Here is a 16,316-nt window from a genome sequence, read left to right as displayed (position 1 = left end):
CCATCTGTGATGTCATGATGGTTTTAATGTGTGCGAGAATCAAGTGAATGTACCATTGCAATAAAGCGGCCTATGAAGCAGAAGTAGGAGAGGTGGTCGGGGTTGATGGCTGACGCTGGGTTGATCTGCAGACAATAGTTGCTTTTTCCAGCGTATTCAAACAGACAGTACATGGGGTTCAGCACTTCATGGGACAACAAGAAGAACCACTCTCTGAAGAGAAGAAGGAGATGGAGGGCCATGAGCTGCACATTTTCATTTACTCTTTATACACAAATATTCTTTGGAATTCTTTAAAGTTAAAATTATATTTCAGTGTCTTTATTACCGGGCCAGGCCACCGTAATCCAGACCCTCCTCGCCTCTGAAGATGACGTACAATCGCCTCCTCAAGTCGTAAGGCTTCAGGGCCATAATCTAAGAGACAGTTAGCACACACACAACATCAGCAAGTGATGAGTGCACAGTTGTGAATACAGATTGTACAAAAATAAATAAAGAACGCTTGGTCGTTAAAGTATAACACAAAGTCTGTTCAACTTCAGGGATATCATTGTGCCCAGCTAGGAAGCAGCAGTCACTGTGAATCCATTTTAGCTGCTTTGTGCAAATCAAAGTGACAACGGGTGCACTTGAAAGACAACCCCCAAAACAGACCCCCAGTCAGTCAGAGGGATAAGGAGAGAGTAATGGTTCACGGGGCACTGCCTGCAAACCCACTTAGTGTTTGGGGGTTGTCTTAATTCCACTACACCCATTGTCACTTTGCACCAAAGCAGATTTTCAAATATTTTCTTGTAAAACAACGGGGGGCCTAGCAAAAAAAGTTTGGGAACCACTGCACTAAGGTACTACCTTATGCTGTAAACATCATCTTAAACACAAAGATGACAAAAGGAAAAGGACGCACTTACTTGCTGAAAGGAGTCTTCAAACAGTGTCTGCCTGGAGACAGTGATCTTCACATGGCTTGGGAGAGCATTAGACTGAGTGGAGACAAGAACAAAAAAGGTATTAGAGTAGGATTAGGAAATTGGAAGATCAAGTTAATCTCTCACCGTCTTTAATTCGTTAAGTGAGAGGAAACACAAACCTGGCACAAGTAGCGGAAATGGGCAAGCTTCCATCGAAAGCTGCGCTCGTATGCAATCTGAGGGCCTTTGGTGCTGAGGAGAAAAGAAGATTTAGAAAATGTGTTCAAGGGGGCCGAATACTTTTGCGAGCCACTGTAAATAGTTACATCCATTTATGTTTTTCAGTGTTTGCCCTGCATGGAAAATGTGCTCTAGGCATACATTTGGAGTTCAAAAAGAAATTACAAGGTTTCCTCAAAGGCCCGGTGTGAAATAAACCCATAAAACTGAACACCAGTGGGAAGTGCTTCTTTTGAATCCACATCCTTTTTTCTTCTTACCCAGCTTAATGCTATATGTACAGCATATCAGCTAAATTAAATCTCAAAATAACTCCAGCTGGCCTCATTAAACATGGCCCCTTAAACTTTACATAAGCACCTAAAGATGCAGGTCTTCAGACACCTGGTGCATAAATTGATTTGAAAGGTGTTCTTACACAGAAGACTTTCCAGTGCGGGGGTCGCTGAAAGTTGTGGTTCGGGTGTTGTGATCCACGAAGTAGCGAACCCCTTCCCTTGTGTACCGGATCTCCCAACCTTCAGGCAGAGGATCCTCATTCTGTAGCCTGCAGGCACACAGACAAAGTGTTATGTAGGTTTGTAGCTGCTGAACACAAACATTACCTACAAGGACAAAGTCCAAATTGAAAATATCTGGCAGCACTTTACTTCACTACTAAAGAGTAATAGAAAACAAGTTAGCATAAACCAAAGGCAAAACAATAAAATGTAATAAAATGTTAATATTCCTTTTAAAGAGTCAAACTCTAAACCATCAAATGAACAGCAGAAAGTTTTGTGTTTAAACCTTTTCAGCTATTTACTTTACTGCACTGAATCAAATTATAATGGCTAATTTAACTGAATTCCTTTGGGTTTCCTTGTTTTTTTGCTCAACTTTATTGGCTGAAGAACATACTGGTTCTGCAAAACCTGCCATGGTTATAGTACATTAAGATTAGATGAAGACACACAGGGAGTTGTAGCTTCTCGCAGCTTTAAAAATAAATTTAGCAGGTTTCATGACAGAAAAATAAGGAAACGAGAGGGTTCCAGGTACTGACAGTAAAGTAGGTCAAGATTGCAATAGTTTGATCTGTCCCATCTGACCATACACTCCTGCATGCTGTTCAAGAAAAATGGTGAAGTTACTGTGTGGCTACTAGTAAAGTTAACACAAAGTAGTAGAGCTGGGCGATATGAGATTTTTTCATATCACGATATGTTTTTTTCATTTCAGGCGATAACGATATCTATCACGATATAAGCCAAATAACTATATTTGTAAGATTTAAATGTGCCGTTGCTCACAAGTAAAATGTGAAATAATCAGCAGCTTGTTTTTATTTAAATATTTATTTCCCATAATAAGTTCAACAGGGTAGATGTACTTAAGGAACATGAGACTTTTTCAGATAAATAAAGACAAATATTGCAAACTACACAAAAGGCAGCTGCTAAAGCGTTTAAGTTTCAAAATAGAACAAACGAAACAGACTAAATTGTCAATTCCACTTAGAAACAAAATATTAATTCTAAAAAATAAATCTTAGCTTGTTTTACAGAAGAACAGACAAAATTGACTAACTTTTGTCAATATCAAATAAACTGAGAACTAAAAGGAAATTCTCAATCTCTCCTTGTTGTATAGCTGAGCTTTTCAAACAGTTTTTAACAGTTACTTTAGTCTGACAAAAGCCGAATGACGAATTAGCGCTTCCAGTCAGAGACTGAGGCTACGTCCACACGTACACGGGTATTTTTGAAAACGGAGATTTTCCGTTTTCGTTTTAAAAAATAATCCCGTCCACACATAAAGGCAGAAATGAAGGAAAACGCTGCTATGAACATGCCAAAGCAGCAGGTGGCGCTAGATTCCTAACCGTGCAGAAATGTTGGCCAATCAGAAGTCTAGAAGCCTCGGTGGGAAAAAGTAAACAAAGCTGGGGCATAGAAGCAGAACCGAGTCGTATGTGTGGAGGGACAGTAACTGTGTGTATATGTAAGCATTTAAACACTGCAGAGAGTAGAATTAACAGTAACAGTATTGTAGAAATTCATTTCACCGAAACAATAACGTGGCGCGCAGTGTGACGCATGCACCAGTTTATTGTATTTCCAGACTTGCTTTCGGCACAATTTACAGTGCACGCTACTCTGTTTTTTGTCAGACTTGAAATAGCCGAAATACCGTCACACTACGGAACTTCTATGGCTCTTCCGTTCGACAATCTCTCCGGCATTGGAACCATCATCTGTTTTCTCTTCGGTCACGCTCGGTTGATTTTTCTAGTCGGCACACTCATTTCCTCTATTACGCGTTGGCTCCATTACCCGCTGGCTGCTTCCCAAACAAACACACGTGCGGCTTGGCACTTGTGCTGTACGTAACAAGTCACGCGACGTGACGCTGCGGCTGTGATTGGTTCGGCTCTGCGCTACTTAATTTGGATTGGCTGACCTTTTTTTTTTTTTTTTTTTAATAAGAGGACAAGAGCGGAGAGGTCTATCGCGATAGCTTAATTTCTCTATCGAGTAAAAGTTATATCGCGATACATATCGTTATTGTTCTATCGCCCAGCTCTACAAAGTAGCACCGCACAGTGAAGTTAATGGTTTACATCCAAAAGGCCACACTGGCAGAGTTTGTCTGTAGTGTTTTTCTGCCACTCACCCTTGGGTTCGAGGGTCTTCCCACTGTGTTGTCTTTGTGTTATGGTTGACAAAGTACACTCGATCATTGGAGTCAACACGCCTCTCTGAAATTTATTCAAATAAACACAAGAAATCTGTAGCGTAGCAACAGACATAAGAGACACTTGGTCCTACATATCAGTACACAGAAAAAGCTGTTAATTAATGAATCCTTTTAATCATTAAGCAGAGCAGAATGCTGACATTTAACTTTAAAACATATTGGGGATATATATTCAGAATATGCATATACTATACGTATATCAGAATCTGGCATAGAAATAGGTCATATGTACAGCCCTTTGCAAAAGTTTTGGTAACACTAAATGCGTTTTCCCCCTTTCTTTTCTTTATTGTTGTTATATTATTTTAACAGGTTCAAAATAAAGCCACACAATACAATCCAGCATAAAACACCAATGGGGAGGAGACTGATTGGTCCAAACGTATTCTGCACTATAACAAAGACCGAAAACATGCATCCATTTTTCCTGACCAACTATCCAGCAACAAAACAAACAAGGACCTGTGAGCAATGGTGTGACCTCTAAAGGACTCTAGCAAGAACAGAAGGAACAATCTACCTTCCAGGTGTGTTGTTCCCTCTCTGCACGTGTAGAAACCTAGCACGATTGCTTACCTTATTAAGAACTGCTGATGTACGCCTAGCTCCACTTTTTAAGTATAGAACACAAAGTACTGACACCAGAAAAAGCAAGCACAGCTTTTAGAGAAAAATGAATGTCAACTCACCCCAACCAGGAGGCAGTGGGCCAAGAGGATCATTTTCAGCAGACATCATGGATGCCTGCAAACAAGGGATACACAGATGGACACTCATTGGGGAAACACCAGGAAGGTGCAAATCTAGTCACAAAAGCCCCAAAAGCAAAATAAATAAAAAATAAAAAATAAATTGTTCAAAAACTATTTGTCGAATAGTACTTGATGTGAAGTGGTCTTTGTAGCTGCCTACTGGTAGAAGCTTAACACCTACTTGCCTTTTTATTTATGCTGTAAACTAATCATGAAGATGTGAAGACGACATCACTGATAAAAGACCGCCTCTCATATATTAAGTTCTGTTTCTCACCTTTGGGCTAAATGAGCTGGGCTGGGTGCCAACAGTATATTTAGTAAGTGGGTTTACAAAACAAAAGTCCCGAGACAACGAGACGAGATTAAGGGTGGAAAGAAAAATGACCATCAACAGCTGGTCCTTTGAATGTCTGAGCTCATCATGATGATAAGACTGACGACAACCTGTTTACTGAGGCGGCTACGGGAGATTGTAAAATTGGTGGTGAAAATGACTGAAACCACAGCTGAGTTAATCTCTAAGCTCTGTATTTTTACAAATGAAATTTGATGAGATTCATTCTACTGGATGAAAATCATTTTGGAAAAAACGAAAGTTGGCTTAAACTTGGTAACATATTTCTACATTCATGCTAGAGCTAATCTAAAGTGGTCAGAGACACTGATGTCTGCCATTTTCTGTAGTGCTGGATAAGTAACAAGCTGATAAACCCTGAAAGCTGTGTGTATCCACTTAGTCTGCTGAGTCAGTAATGCACAGATTACATAGAGTGAAAGATCAAAGGACGGCAGATAGTAGGGCTGCACGATTTTGCATAAAATGAGAATCACGATTTTTTGGCTTAGAATTGAGATCACGATTCTCTCACGATTTTCTTTTCCAGTATAAATATTTATTGTATACAGTATAAATTCCAGTATAATTATTCCAGTATACAGTATAAATTCCAGTATAAATTCCAGTATAAATATTTCCAGTATAAATATTTATTGCACTTAACTGCACATCAACTTCGTAACAGTTGAGACTGAACATAAAAACAATAAATAAACATAAAAACAACAAATGTCTCACGTTTTGTTGTTGCCGCAAAATGTTGAACTGCTTGAAATTCCGTCTCCACCTTTGCTCGACGCTGCGTGTATAGAGCAGGTAGTGCAACAATAGAAAAATAGTTGTGGGACGGCACTGTGTAGCATTTGTCTAGGGTGTTGCTGGGAGCCATATCTTTGGTCAGGTGATAAGTGATAGCCTCCGTAGTTTCTTTGTGCCTGCGGGAGTTCGACGGGTGTAGGGAAGCGCTGTATAAGGTTCCCGTTATTGATGTTTGGGTGGTTGACCGGAACGGATTTTCTCCTGTCACTTTCTCGTCATCCCTGACGTGCTCTCCGTTGTTTTTTCCCTGCTAATTTTAGCATCACACGGCACAGCTTCTGTATCACGTGGTATAAGGCTCCGCCCTTGTCATTTGTTGAGCAGGAAGAGTGAGCGCTTGTTTTCATGCAGAGTACGTCCCGGATCAAAATGCGGTACAATCGTCGTCTTTTTTTCTTTTTTTTTAAATTTTTTTATTAAATCGTTGTCATTTGGAAATGAGATCGCACATAAGTATTAATCGAGATCGCGATTTTCTAACGATTAATCGTGCAGCCCTAGCAGATAGCAGCATTTCAGTCAGCAAAATGTGGTTTTTGCTCTGAGTTTATTTACAGGGCACTTGTTATAAAAACAAGTGAAAAGAGTGCAAATTTTTCAGTCATTAGGGCTTCAGGGCTTCTTTTTGATGAGGACCTTGACTTCTAAAAGAAAAAGGGATATGGCTTGGTCTACATACTAATAATAATGCAATCAAAATAACACTATTTTAGATTGTATTAGAGCCTCTCTTTTAAATGGGCAGCATGTAAGTTACTTATTTATATGTATAAATATGAAAACAAGTAATTAGGCAGAAGAGCGAGTGTGGTGATGTGTCTTACAGAGTAGAGGTATCTCTGGTTAAACTGGTGCATAGCTCCCTGCAGCTGGCTGCGCTGGCTCTGCCACTGCTCAAAATTGCGCACCGATTCCATAGTGGGACGCTGCCATGTGGTGGTGCGGGTGTTGTGGTCCACATAATAGATCCTACCCCGGTCATCCACTCGACGTTCCCAACTGGTAGAAGGAATGAGATGGGATGGTAAAAATAGAGAAATACACATGAAAGTACATTTCAATGCCAGAAACTGACATGTAGGTGATTAAACAAAAAGACTGAAATAACTACTTACACCTGCAAACAACAAAAGTAAATATAGAAAGAAGGTGCTGTATTCTGGACTATAGGAGAACATGGAGTATTTACATTCAATTCACAGCTAGTTGCTAGCCCGTATAGACCTGCACTATAATATTTTGGTGGATCCCAGAATGCAAAGCATACGTGTCTAAGGGAATTTTGTTGGCCCAGACTTGCAACGTGCATCTGGTAGTTGGTTTGGATCAAGGTTGGATCATGCTCACAACGTAAATGCACTGCTCTGGAGTTCATTTGGAACTGTTGTTTCAGTCTGCCCCTGAGTGCTTATTGTGTTCATGTTTGATTTAAACAGACTAAACACACCAAGTGTGACAACAACATAAGACAAAGGTGAGACCCTCACCCTGGTGGTAGCGGCTGTGGTCTTTCCCAAGTAGTCGTCCTGGTGTTGTGGTCTACATAGTACGTTCTCCCGTGTGGGTCTTTTCTCTGCTCCCACCTAAAAGATGCAAAATTAAACAACAAACAAAGGATGAAAAATTCTGGTCAACGTCACTCTACTGTTGTCATATTTGTGTGCGCACTGGTGTTTAGGTAATTTGAAAACAGAAATAAATCAAAATAAATACAGTAATACTGATCAGTAAATGAGCAGCAGGGGTTGTTTTTGTGTTTTTTTTTACCCTGGTGGAAGAGGATCTGAGGCTCCAGTATTGGGGACCTGCTGCCTGGGCTTGGCCCCATCTGTAGTTACTGTTGCACTGCTACTATTACTACCACCTCCACTTCCTGAAGCATTTGTTTCAGCAGGCGCCGGGGAGGATGACGACGAGGACGTGGTGACCCCCTGGTTTGGAGAGGTGAATGTGGAGGAAGAAGAGGATGCAGCAACGGCAGTGGCAGAATTAGCAGCAACAGAAGAGGTTGACGATGATGTGGAAGCAGGCGGGGGTTGAGATGTGCTATTTGGTGCTGTGTCAGAGTCTGGCAGGGCAGCATCCTGAATGCAGTCCTCGTGGTCACTTCCAGAGGGCAGCACATCACTTCTTGTCGCAGATGACTGCCCTTCAGCAGCATCACAGGACTCCCCATTGACTGCAGGCAAGTCACAATAAGACCGGAGTGCCGTTTACTTGTATAACTCAATCCATTGATGTCAGTAATGCCTCAATGCCTCAATAAATAAATACATAAATCAGTCTTTTAAGCTGTTGTCTGCAACAACCGACTTTTAGTGTAACAGTCTAGAAGTCTGCATATGTCCACAGAACATGGATAAAGTGATAGAAACCAGCTTATCAGCAAGGATCTCTGTGAAGGCAAATACATCTATTACGTTGGAATTTATGAGAACAAAATGAATGATAAGATTATTAATTGAACCCAAATTTTTAGAAGGTGAAAACTGTCTACTTGAGCTACTTTTCATGCACCAAAGTTAGCCTATGGAACTCTTACCAGGTACCAGTTTGGTATTCTGATAACCCCACACAGCCAGTTTCCATTTGCTCTAACTGTGTGTGTGTTCTTTATATGCAATGCCATTAAAAAATTTATATTCTGTCATGAATCTCAGCTCAATGTGGCCTGTCCTCCGAGTTTAAGTGCACTCTGCTTTCACTTCGCTTTTCTTTCCAAGGAGATTGGATAGAGGTGCTGAGAGCAGCAGAGATTAAAGGCTTCCCTTAATGTAATTACTCCTCTTCTCTACTCTTCACTAGGTTCACATCGACCATGGAGAGCATAAACCTGAGGTGGTTTGAGACCATCCAAGGCACTATAACATATAAATGTTACCAGGGTGCTCTAATAATATTCAGTCTTATCCAAATCAAGTTATTTTTTGTCTAAAATAAAAAACTAAAAACAAAACTAAAAACAACGATAAATGAGTTTTGTAATGTGTACTGTAAAGTAGACATTACAGCATGTGCAAACTCACCCATCCTACTCTCATTATCACTGTCTGAGGGTTGGTGGACAGGGGTGGAGTTGGTTGTGGAGTCTCCGTTGACGACATGACCAAGAGCAGGGCTGCAGGAGCTTGAAGGCACCTGACCATCCGCACCACTGGAGGCTGAACAGGAACCTGACCTTGGGCCCAAGTCTGTACCATTCACTGTGCTTGAAGATAAAATACAGGAGATTTCATCTTTTTATTTTTTAATTCAAATCTGAATTGCTCATGAGAACAAGCAACTGTGTGCTACTTCACTGCCTCCATGGCCATCGGATCTGAGTTATAACACTGAACTGATTGTTTTGTAGAGGAAAACAGGCTATAATAGGATAGTACGGTGATGTAATGAGTACAACTAAAGAGGCTCCTTTGTGAGCTGACAGAAAGAGACCATCGCAAAACCTGCTGTCAAGGCCAACCTTTGTCTTTGTGAGAGGTGGGTTCTCTGTGTGAGGGAAAACCCAAAAGAGATGGCAAATACAGATAACTCACATTAATGAGTTTTTTTACTAGTCAGCATATTTACAAGCCATAAAAGCTCTCCCTATAATTACGACTCAAAAGCTGTTAAGATGCTGTGCACAGGAAGTGATGCCAACAGATTTTCAAACACTGAGTCAAACCCAGGTGGACCTGCTTAAGGCGAGTTGATGTGATGCTGAGACAAAAGACAGGGTACCAATTACAAAAACAGAAAAACATGCACAGTTTGAAGACAAAAATGCATCACAGGCCTACAGGCTTTATCATGTGGTTTGACAGGTTATAAAACCTGCTGCTGCTAGATCCACAGAAAGGTTCCTTTACTTGACCATTTAAAACTGGAAACACAAACTGAGGGGAAAGAACAAAGGAAATGCAACAAAACTTTAAATACAAGTGCGCTCATGCTCACAGGTGTACACACGGGTGCTCATAGACACAAACTTCACCCTTTTTGGCTCCTACCTGAACGCACACTGTGCGCTGTAAATCTTATGTGCTGCATAATAATATTTAATATTTACTGCTATATACACACACACACACACACACACACACACACACACACACACACACAGAGTATCACGATGGTGTTGTGTTTATTATATTGCTGTTTTTTTAATTCGCTTGTTTTCTCTCCCCCCCCCTCTCAACAGGTGATCCAGGTGATATGTATTTTTTGCCCCCCCCCCCCTTTCTTTGCCCTTCATCAGTATTCCTCTTCCCCCTCCGTCTTTGTTTCCCTCCCTCTCCCCGGTCATGTCTGCCCCGTCTGTAACAACTGAAAATAAAATAAATATTAATAACAACAAAGGTCAATTAAATGGACCAATACGGTAAGGCAGGTATGGTCCACTTGGTAAAGTAATTCCGTTTGGCTTCTCTCTTTGCCTTCAGACAATAATTCTGATGGCAAAAGAACCAAACGGGACAGGCGGCAAAAAGAAGGAAACGCAACAAATCAAAGAGGAATAAACAGAAGACAGAAATCAAGGCACAGGCATTACAAAGGGAGAAAAAGGCCTCCTGTGTGAAACGATACAGATCACTTAACAGTAACAACAATAATTTAGAGCCAGGTTTTGCTGAGCACTGAAGGTTTTAAGTAAGTGAACTCACTGCAGGTGTTAACACAAAAACACTAAAATAATAACACAAAAATGTAGGTTGCATGGACACTATAAAAGAGAGCTGTAGCTAACTGTGACATCATCCACTGGTTTCTCAATTTCTGTTTTGAAGCCTTCAGAAGGTGTATTCATGATCGCCATCTTGGTTTAAGGAAAAAAACAAAACAAAAAAACAAAAACAAAAACCCAGATGTGATGAGCAGGGGCGGGTCTAACTGTGAATCTACTTGCTTATCATTCACATGTCATTAGGCAATGAAGATGCCCTGGATAATGAATGCATTTTGAAATACTGCATGATCAAGATTTATTATTCAGCATATAAATGGATAAATAAATGACCGAGTCCATTAATATAGCAGGAAATTGTGTACATAGGTCACGACAGCAAGCCATTTTTCATAACATTCTGTAGGACTGGAAATGCGTTTGCCATCCCGACTACCTGGGCCCTATTTCAGGAAGCCGGTTTAGAGCAAAATCTGAGTAAGTATACCGAGTTAACGAAAACTCTGGGTTTTCAGTTTCACAAAGCGAGTTTAGATTAATTCTGAGCGAGTTACTATGACAACACACTCCGTGAAGCTAACCTGCCCCCTAGCAGGTTTACTACAACTAACCCTAACTTTCTCCGCCTCTTTGTCGGAAACCTGACTGTAGGAAGTGTCAGACATGGCGTGTCCCTTCCTTGAAGAGCCAGTAGATGTTGAAGCCCAAATTCTCCGCAGAGCTTTCCGCCGGGAGAGAGTGATTAGAGCGCGTTTGGACATTTTATCATTTCCTGATGATTTCCTGTGTGAACGTTACCGTTTTTCAGCACAATCTATAATTTATTTGAATAACATCCTCAGGCCTAATATTGCTCATGTGACACATCGCGGACATGCTCTCAGTTCTGTACATATTATTCGTATCGCACTTCGGTTTTTTGCAAACGGGAGCTTTCTGTATAATATTGGTGACGCTGAGCACGTTTCCAAGGCTACCGTCTGTCGGGCAGTCAGGAATGTTACAGTTGCACTGAAACGTCTCCTGTACTCGTTTGTGGTGTTCCCCGGTCACAGACCCACAAGATTTATCAAAGAGGGATGCCACAAAATTGCAGGTATCAGGATGAACGAAACTTAATTCATGATGTGGTGATACTTGAACTACTACTTAAATTTTACATTTATTCTCACGGGTCCCAGGCGTGATTGGCTGTATAGATGGCACTCACATTCCAATCATTGCTCCTTCAGTAAATGAAGGAGACTATGTGAACAGGAAGTCTTTCCACAGCATTAATGTACAGGTACATAGTTCCCTGTAGCATTTCAAACTAACAAATTATTTCATTATAGTAATGGCTGCTAATTTGTGTTCTCTGCACTGTGAAGATCATATGTGATGCTGCCAACATTATCACAAATGTGGAAGCCAACTGCTCAGCCTCTGTGAGTGGTGGTGGTGGAGGACCCCCACCTGTTTTTCAGGCCTCCGCTTTTTTTCTGTTGGCTATAACGGGTCGCATATGAGCATACAGAGTAAGCAAATATGTACTTGTAATGTGCTCAGATAATTTCAATAAGTGCTTACAGAAAGAAAATTAATGTAGCCTCTAACTGCAATTGATTTACATGGGACAAACAGACCAAGCACTATGGCTCATAATACAATTACACCTTACCTGTTTGGACTATATTTTTATATTTCATTTTTACTTGCTGCCAGGAACGTTTGGGGCCTGTTGGGTTGCACCTGCGCTCACATCACATCACAAAATAAAATGTATGAAATAAAAAATAAAATAAAATATAATAAAATAAGTGTTAAATGGGTGGAAATCCCTAGATCAATGTTTAAATTAACACTCATGCATTGACTCTGTCGGCCATGTTTTGCCATGCATGCTCCCTTTCTTTTGTAGCTGAGGCTGTGTTACTTTTGTCCCGCAAAATTTGCATGTTATCGCCCACCCCCGTGACATCACGCTCCAAAGCCCTATACTGCCATCAGAATTTCGGCCTCAAGCGCTGTAAAATACATTGACCGCGCCTTCTTTCCCTCCGTCTCCATGGTGACTCGCTTAATCTGTGCTCCACTAATCAGGGCTTTATGTATCCTCGTGCGCGCGCTTAACTTGGGGTTAAAGCAACTCCACGTTGATTGAACTACTTGTTATCAGCCTTTCTGAAACCAAATATTCCGAGTTGGACAGTTCGGGGTTACTCAACCCTGAGTATCGTTTTTCACTCTGAGTTTTCTAAACCGGCTTCCTGAAATAGGGCCCTGGTGACCAAGAGACAGAATTAAGCCACATTACCTTTACTTTTCCACCCAGAAGCTCCGTCCATGTTTTATACTGTCTAGGATGTTAAAGCAGCGGGTGACATGTCATATACGTCTATGCAAGAATCTCAGTTTATCTGCAACTAAAAATTCAATACAGTTTGCGAGACTGCTAACTACCTTTGTAAAACCACAATGAAGTTGGGTTTTTAATAGGTTCCAACTATTTAGTTATTCAAACACACAAACATTTTATGTTCACAACAATTTAGGGAAAATTTAATGTAGTAGCATTTAAAGTTCAAGCAAGCACTAAGGCACAGTTTCTTGTGGCATCTCAGAGCATCCTCACTTTGTTTATTAATGTTATGTAAAAATGATTTCAAAATGAGTCATTATTTTATGCTTATTCCTGTTTATACATTTCTTAAAAGGTTTAAAGGGGATTTGTTCACAGATTATTGTTTAGAGAGATGGATTCATGTGCATATATTTGCTGCTTTAACTGTCTTGCATTCAAGATGTGTGTTTAGGGTTTCAATGTTTAGGTAACAATGACATGGGGAAAATTATGTCTGCCCGCCACAATTGTCCTTCGGCTGGCCATGTTTGCAATCTGTCTGTGCACTTGCACATTTCTGGAACTCCCAGGAAGTGGAAACAGCTTTAAATATCCTACTGTTTGTGTCTTGCAGTCTTCTCAGTAGCTGCAATGCAGAGAGGAGCCAAGCAGCCACAACCCTCATAACCACCCCCCATCTGCTGTGAAGAGTATTTTTTTTTGTGGCTCTTCAATAGAAGCCAGTACAGCTCACTGAAGGGCACTTGTGACAGATAAGACTGGCACAAGCAGCTAGCGTGAGAAATTAAAACACAAAGGGGACGACGGTCTTAACTGAGAAGTAGCAAGACAGAGAAAGACAAGACACAGACCTCACGGGGCTAGCAAAAAACAGGACATGAGTATAAACAGCAATGGAAAAATATGGCTTCGTGTATTCCAGCACAACTTATTGCATTGAAACAAGGCTAACACACTTATCAGCCTGTTAGCATTCTTTAACTTGAGAATAAGCATGCTCCCTGGTTTGAAGCAGTAATTCTTAAGTAGATAGAAATTTGCTTTGCGCGGGGGGGGAACTATGCGAGCGAACATAAAATGTCCCAAAAAGGGTTAGTTTGCCTTTTCAGTTTTACCTGTTGGCAGCCCTTGAGGATGAGGAAGATGAATCTCCGTTTTCATGGATGGCGTCACCATTCTGTTGGACCTCTGAAGATTTAAGAAACCAATGTTAGCCTAGAGATAACGGGATTATGTATGCTGGGAATTCATTCAACTCAATCTGTATGCACAATCCATTCACATACTGTTAATACAGATGAAAGACCCCTCCGCCCCTCCTCTCCCTTAGAAAAAGAAAAAAGAAAAAAAATCACCCACCCCTGACATAAACACTGAGCTCACTGGAGCCATTTGGTGCATTGCCATTGGTAAGTGGTGCCAGTTCCTCCTGGTCGGTGACAGTGAGTCCATCAAGGTACACGGTCAGCTCCCCCATGGGCACTGTCACCCCCTTCTGCTCCGCACTCAGCTTCAGCACTTCCTTCACATTCTCTACTGTGGATTCAAAGCAAGGACAGTATTAGAAACAGCAAATAATAATTACAAATAACGTTTAAAAAAAAAAAAAAAACCCTAAAATTACATGACACTATGCTTCTGCATCTTTGGAGGATATTATCGGGGTCATGCAACACATAGTACTAGTGAGCCTGATTTAAACAATCCATAATGAAGTGGTTTTCTGTTGGGTTTCTCCTGAATACAAACATTTTTTGAGCTGGGAAAAACCCTGTTTTGATGCTGTCCTAACCGTATATTTACTAAACAGTTAGACAAATTACAACCTACACTTTCCACATGTATCATTTGCTACTTTCTGTAACAAAAAAGTTACATTTTCTGCCATGGTCTTCCAAGGTTCGAGTGAGGTCCAGCGTGGCTTTGCCCAGCAGAGCATCTGCTTTCAGGGTGTGGTGGCTCCAAACTTTGAAATCCACCTGTGTGTTTGGAGTTACATTCCTAGAGAATCATAAACAAACACGCACAAAATATGTGTAATTCTTGAAATTCCCCCCAAAATCTTTTTAAACAATTCAAATAGATTTATGCTATCACAAAAAGGAAGAGCAGCAGTTAAAACTGTACTTTTAGTTTTTTAAAGTTAAAAAAACAAAAACAAAACTGGCAGTATTTTAATCTTCTTTTTACTCTAGGATGACTCAACTAAGGAATAAAAGGCTCTTATTGTTGAAACGCTCTGCAATACTCACACAGACTTATATTTCAAATACACTGAGATTTAAGAGCAACTCTAGAACTTTTATAAAGCATTTGTGTGTGAATCAGTGAATAAACTTATTGGTAAGGGAACACACTGAATTGATATGACATGTAACTATGATTCAACAGGTCCCCCTCTCAACAGTTATTCCCCACCTCAGGAAAGTATAACAACAAACAGAAAAAAAATATTTTGAAGCTTTGCATTCTTCTAGTTTCTCTATTTTTCAACACCTTCATCCCCTCAGAGCACCAATAACTTGTTATTTATCCTGGGTAACCAATGTACCAAGCACACATGATACCACTACCCTTTGATTTCCATCTTCAAAATGAACACTATGCAGCACAGTAACTACATTTAGGTCTCTGAATATCAGCCTAAAGAAAAACACTGAATATTAAAGCCTTTGTGTAGCACCCATAACAGCTTGCAAAACATCCATTGTGTAAACACGAGACCACAAACAAGCAGCGCTCTGTCTTGTCAGCAATAATGACCCCATCAAGCCAATTAGCATTTCCAACGACATGCTTCTGACATATGGCTGAGCCAGTCGGAAGCCAGAGAGCTGCAAACGTCTGCCATGTTCAGGATGATGGCTCCATTAAAAAACACCATTTACAGAACTTTTCTAGTCCAGTCTGACCACTCAAAGAACTGCGGGCTTTTAAATGATACAAAGAGTTTTGTATATTATCATACAACTTTTCCCTTAGTTTAATATTTATAAAATCAGCCATCTGAGGGTTCTCCTGCTCTTATGATTGCCTAATAAGATTCAACAACCACTCTTGGATTAAATACTGTATAAGACTGCTGAACCAAACAAAAAACAAAGCACCACAGAAACTCTCTGTCAACAGCTTTTAATGTCAACACATAATACTGCAGAACAGCTTCTGGAAACGTCATACCTTTTTGCTTGTTTGTGTGTGTGTGTGTGTGTGTGTGTGCGCGTGTCTCGTCTCCACAAACTTAGCTGTTAAATAAATAAAGATGAAAGAAACAGCCACTGACATTAAATAAAATGACATGCTTCAACACACAGCCTGTTGAACGCTGTCAGCCAGTTGTACACAGCACACTTACAAAGTGAGCCTCTCGTCCCATTTAGGATTGGAGGAGCTATGAGATTTTGTAGTGCGCCGCGTCTCCCCCTCAGCTGTCACCTCCACATAAATGGCAGTCCCAAACAGGGAACTCTTCTTCCTCTTGAGTTTGGCACAGGACACTGAT

The 16,316-nt window shown here is 40.6% G+C and overlaps 1 protein-coding gene across 2 annotated transcripts in view; it reads right to left on the bottom strand.

Annotated features, from left to right (window-relative positions):
• Positions 1–16,316, bottom strand: part of wwp1 (WW domain containing E3 ubiquitin protein ligase 1) — a 30,545-nt gene that overhangs the window by 7,301 nt on the left and 6,928 nt on the right. Inside the window, exons 4-18 of one of the 2 annotated variants that reach the window (XM_086307232.1) lie at positions 16,170–16,311; positions 14,691–14,815; positions 14,198–14,350; positions 13,930–14,002; positions 8,831–9,012; positions 7,572–7,983; positions 7,292–7,387; positions 6,629–6,803; positions 4,583–4,637; positions 3,810–3,894; positions 1,573–1,701; positions 1,094–1,166; positions 915–986; positions 329–417; positions 54–213 (exon numbers count right to left, since the gene is read on the bottom strand). In XM_086307232.1, the coding sequence (XP_086163358.1) occupies positions 54–213; positions 329–417; positions 915–986; positions 1,094–1,166; positions 1,573–1,701; positions 3,810–3,894; positions 4,583–4,637; positions 6,629–6,803; positions 7,292–7,387; positions 7,572–7,983; positions 8,831–9,012; positions 13,930–14,002; positions 14,198–14,350; positions 14,691–14,815; positions 16,170–16,311 (2,021 nt within the window). Of the gene's footprint in view, positions 1–53; positions 214–328; positions 418–914; positions 987–1,093; positions 1,167–1,572; positions 1,702–3,809; positions 3,895–4,582; positions 4,638–6,628; positions 6,804–7,291; positions 7,388–7,571; positions 7,984–8,830; positions 9,013–13,929; positions 14,003–14,173; positions 14,351–14,690; positions 14,816–16,169; positions 16,312–16,316 lie in introns of both variants that reach the window. The other variant, XM_086307231.1, reaches the window with a different exon arrangement.

The sequence above is a fragment of the Aulonocara sp. 'chitande type north' Nkhata Bay genome, linkage group LG9 (genome assembly GCF_057382095.1).
Source record: "Aulonocara sp. 'chitande type north' Nkhata Bay isolate Kocher_YH1m ecotype deep benthic linkage group LG9, A_spYH_male_GT1.1, whole genome shotgun sequence".
Taxonomy (NCBI): Eukaryota; Metazoa; Chordata; class Actinopteri; order Cichliformes; family Cichlidae; genus Aulonocara; species Aulonocara sp. 'chitande type north' Nkhata Bay.
Note: the sequence above shows the minus strand (reverse complement) of the source record. Positions and strands in the feature narration are given on the sequence as shown.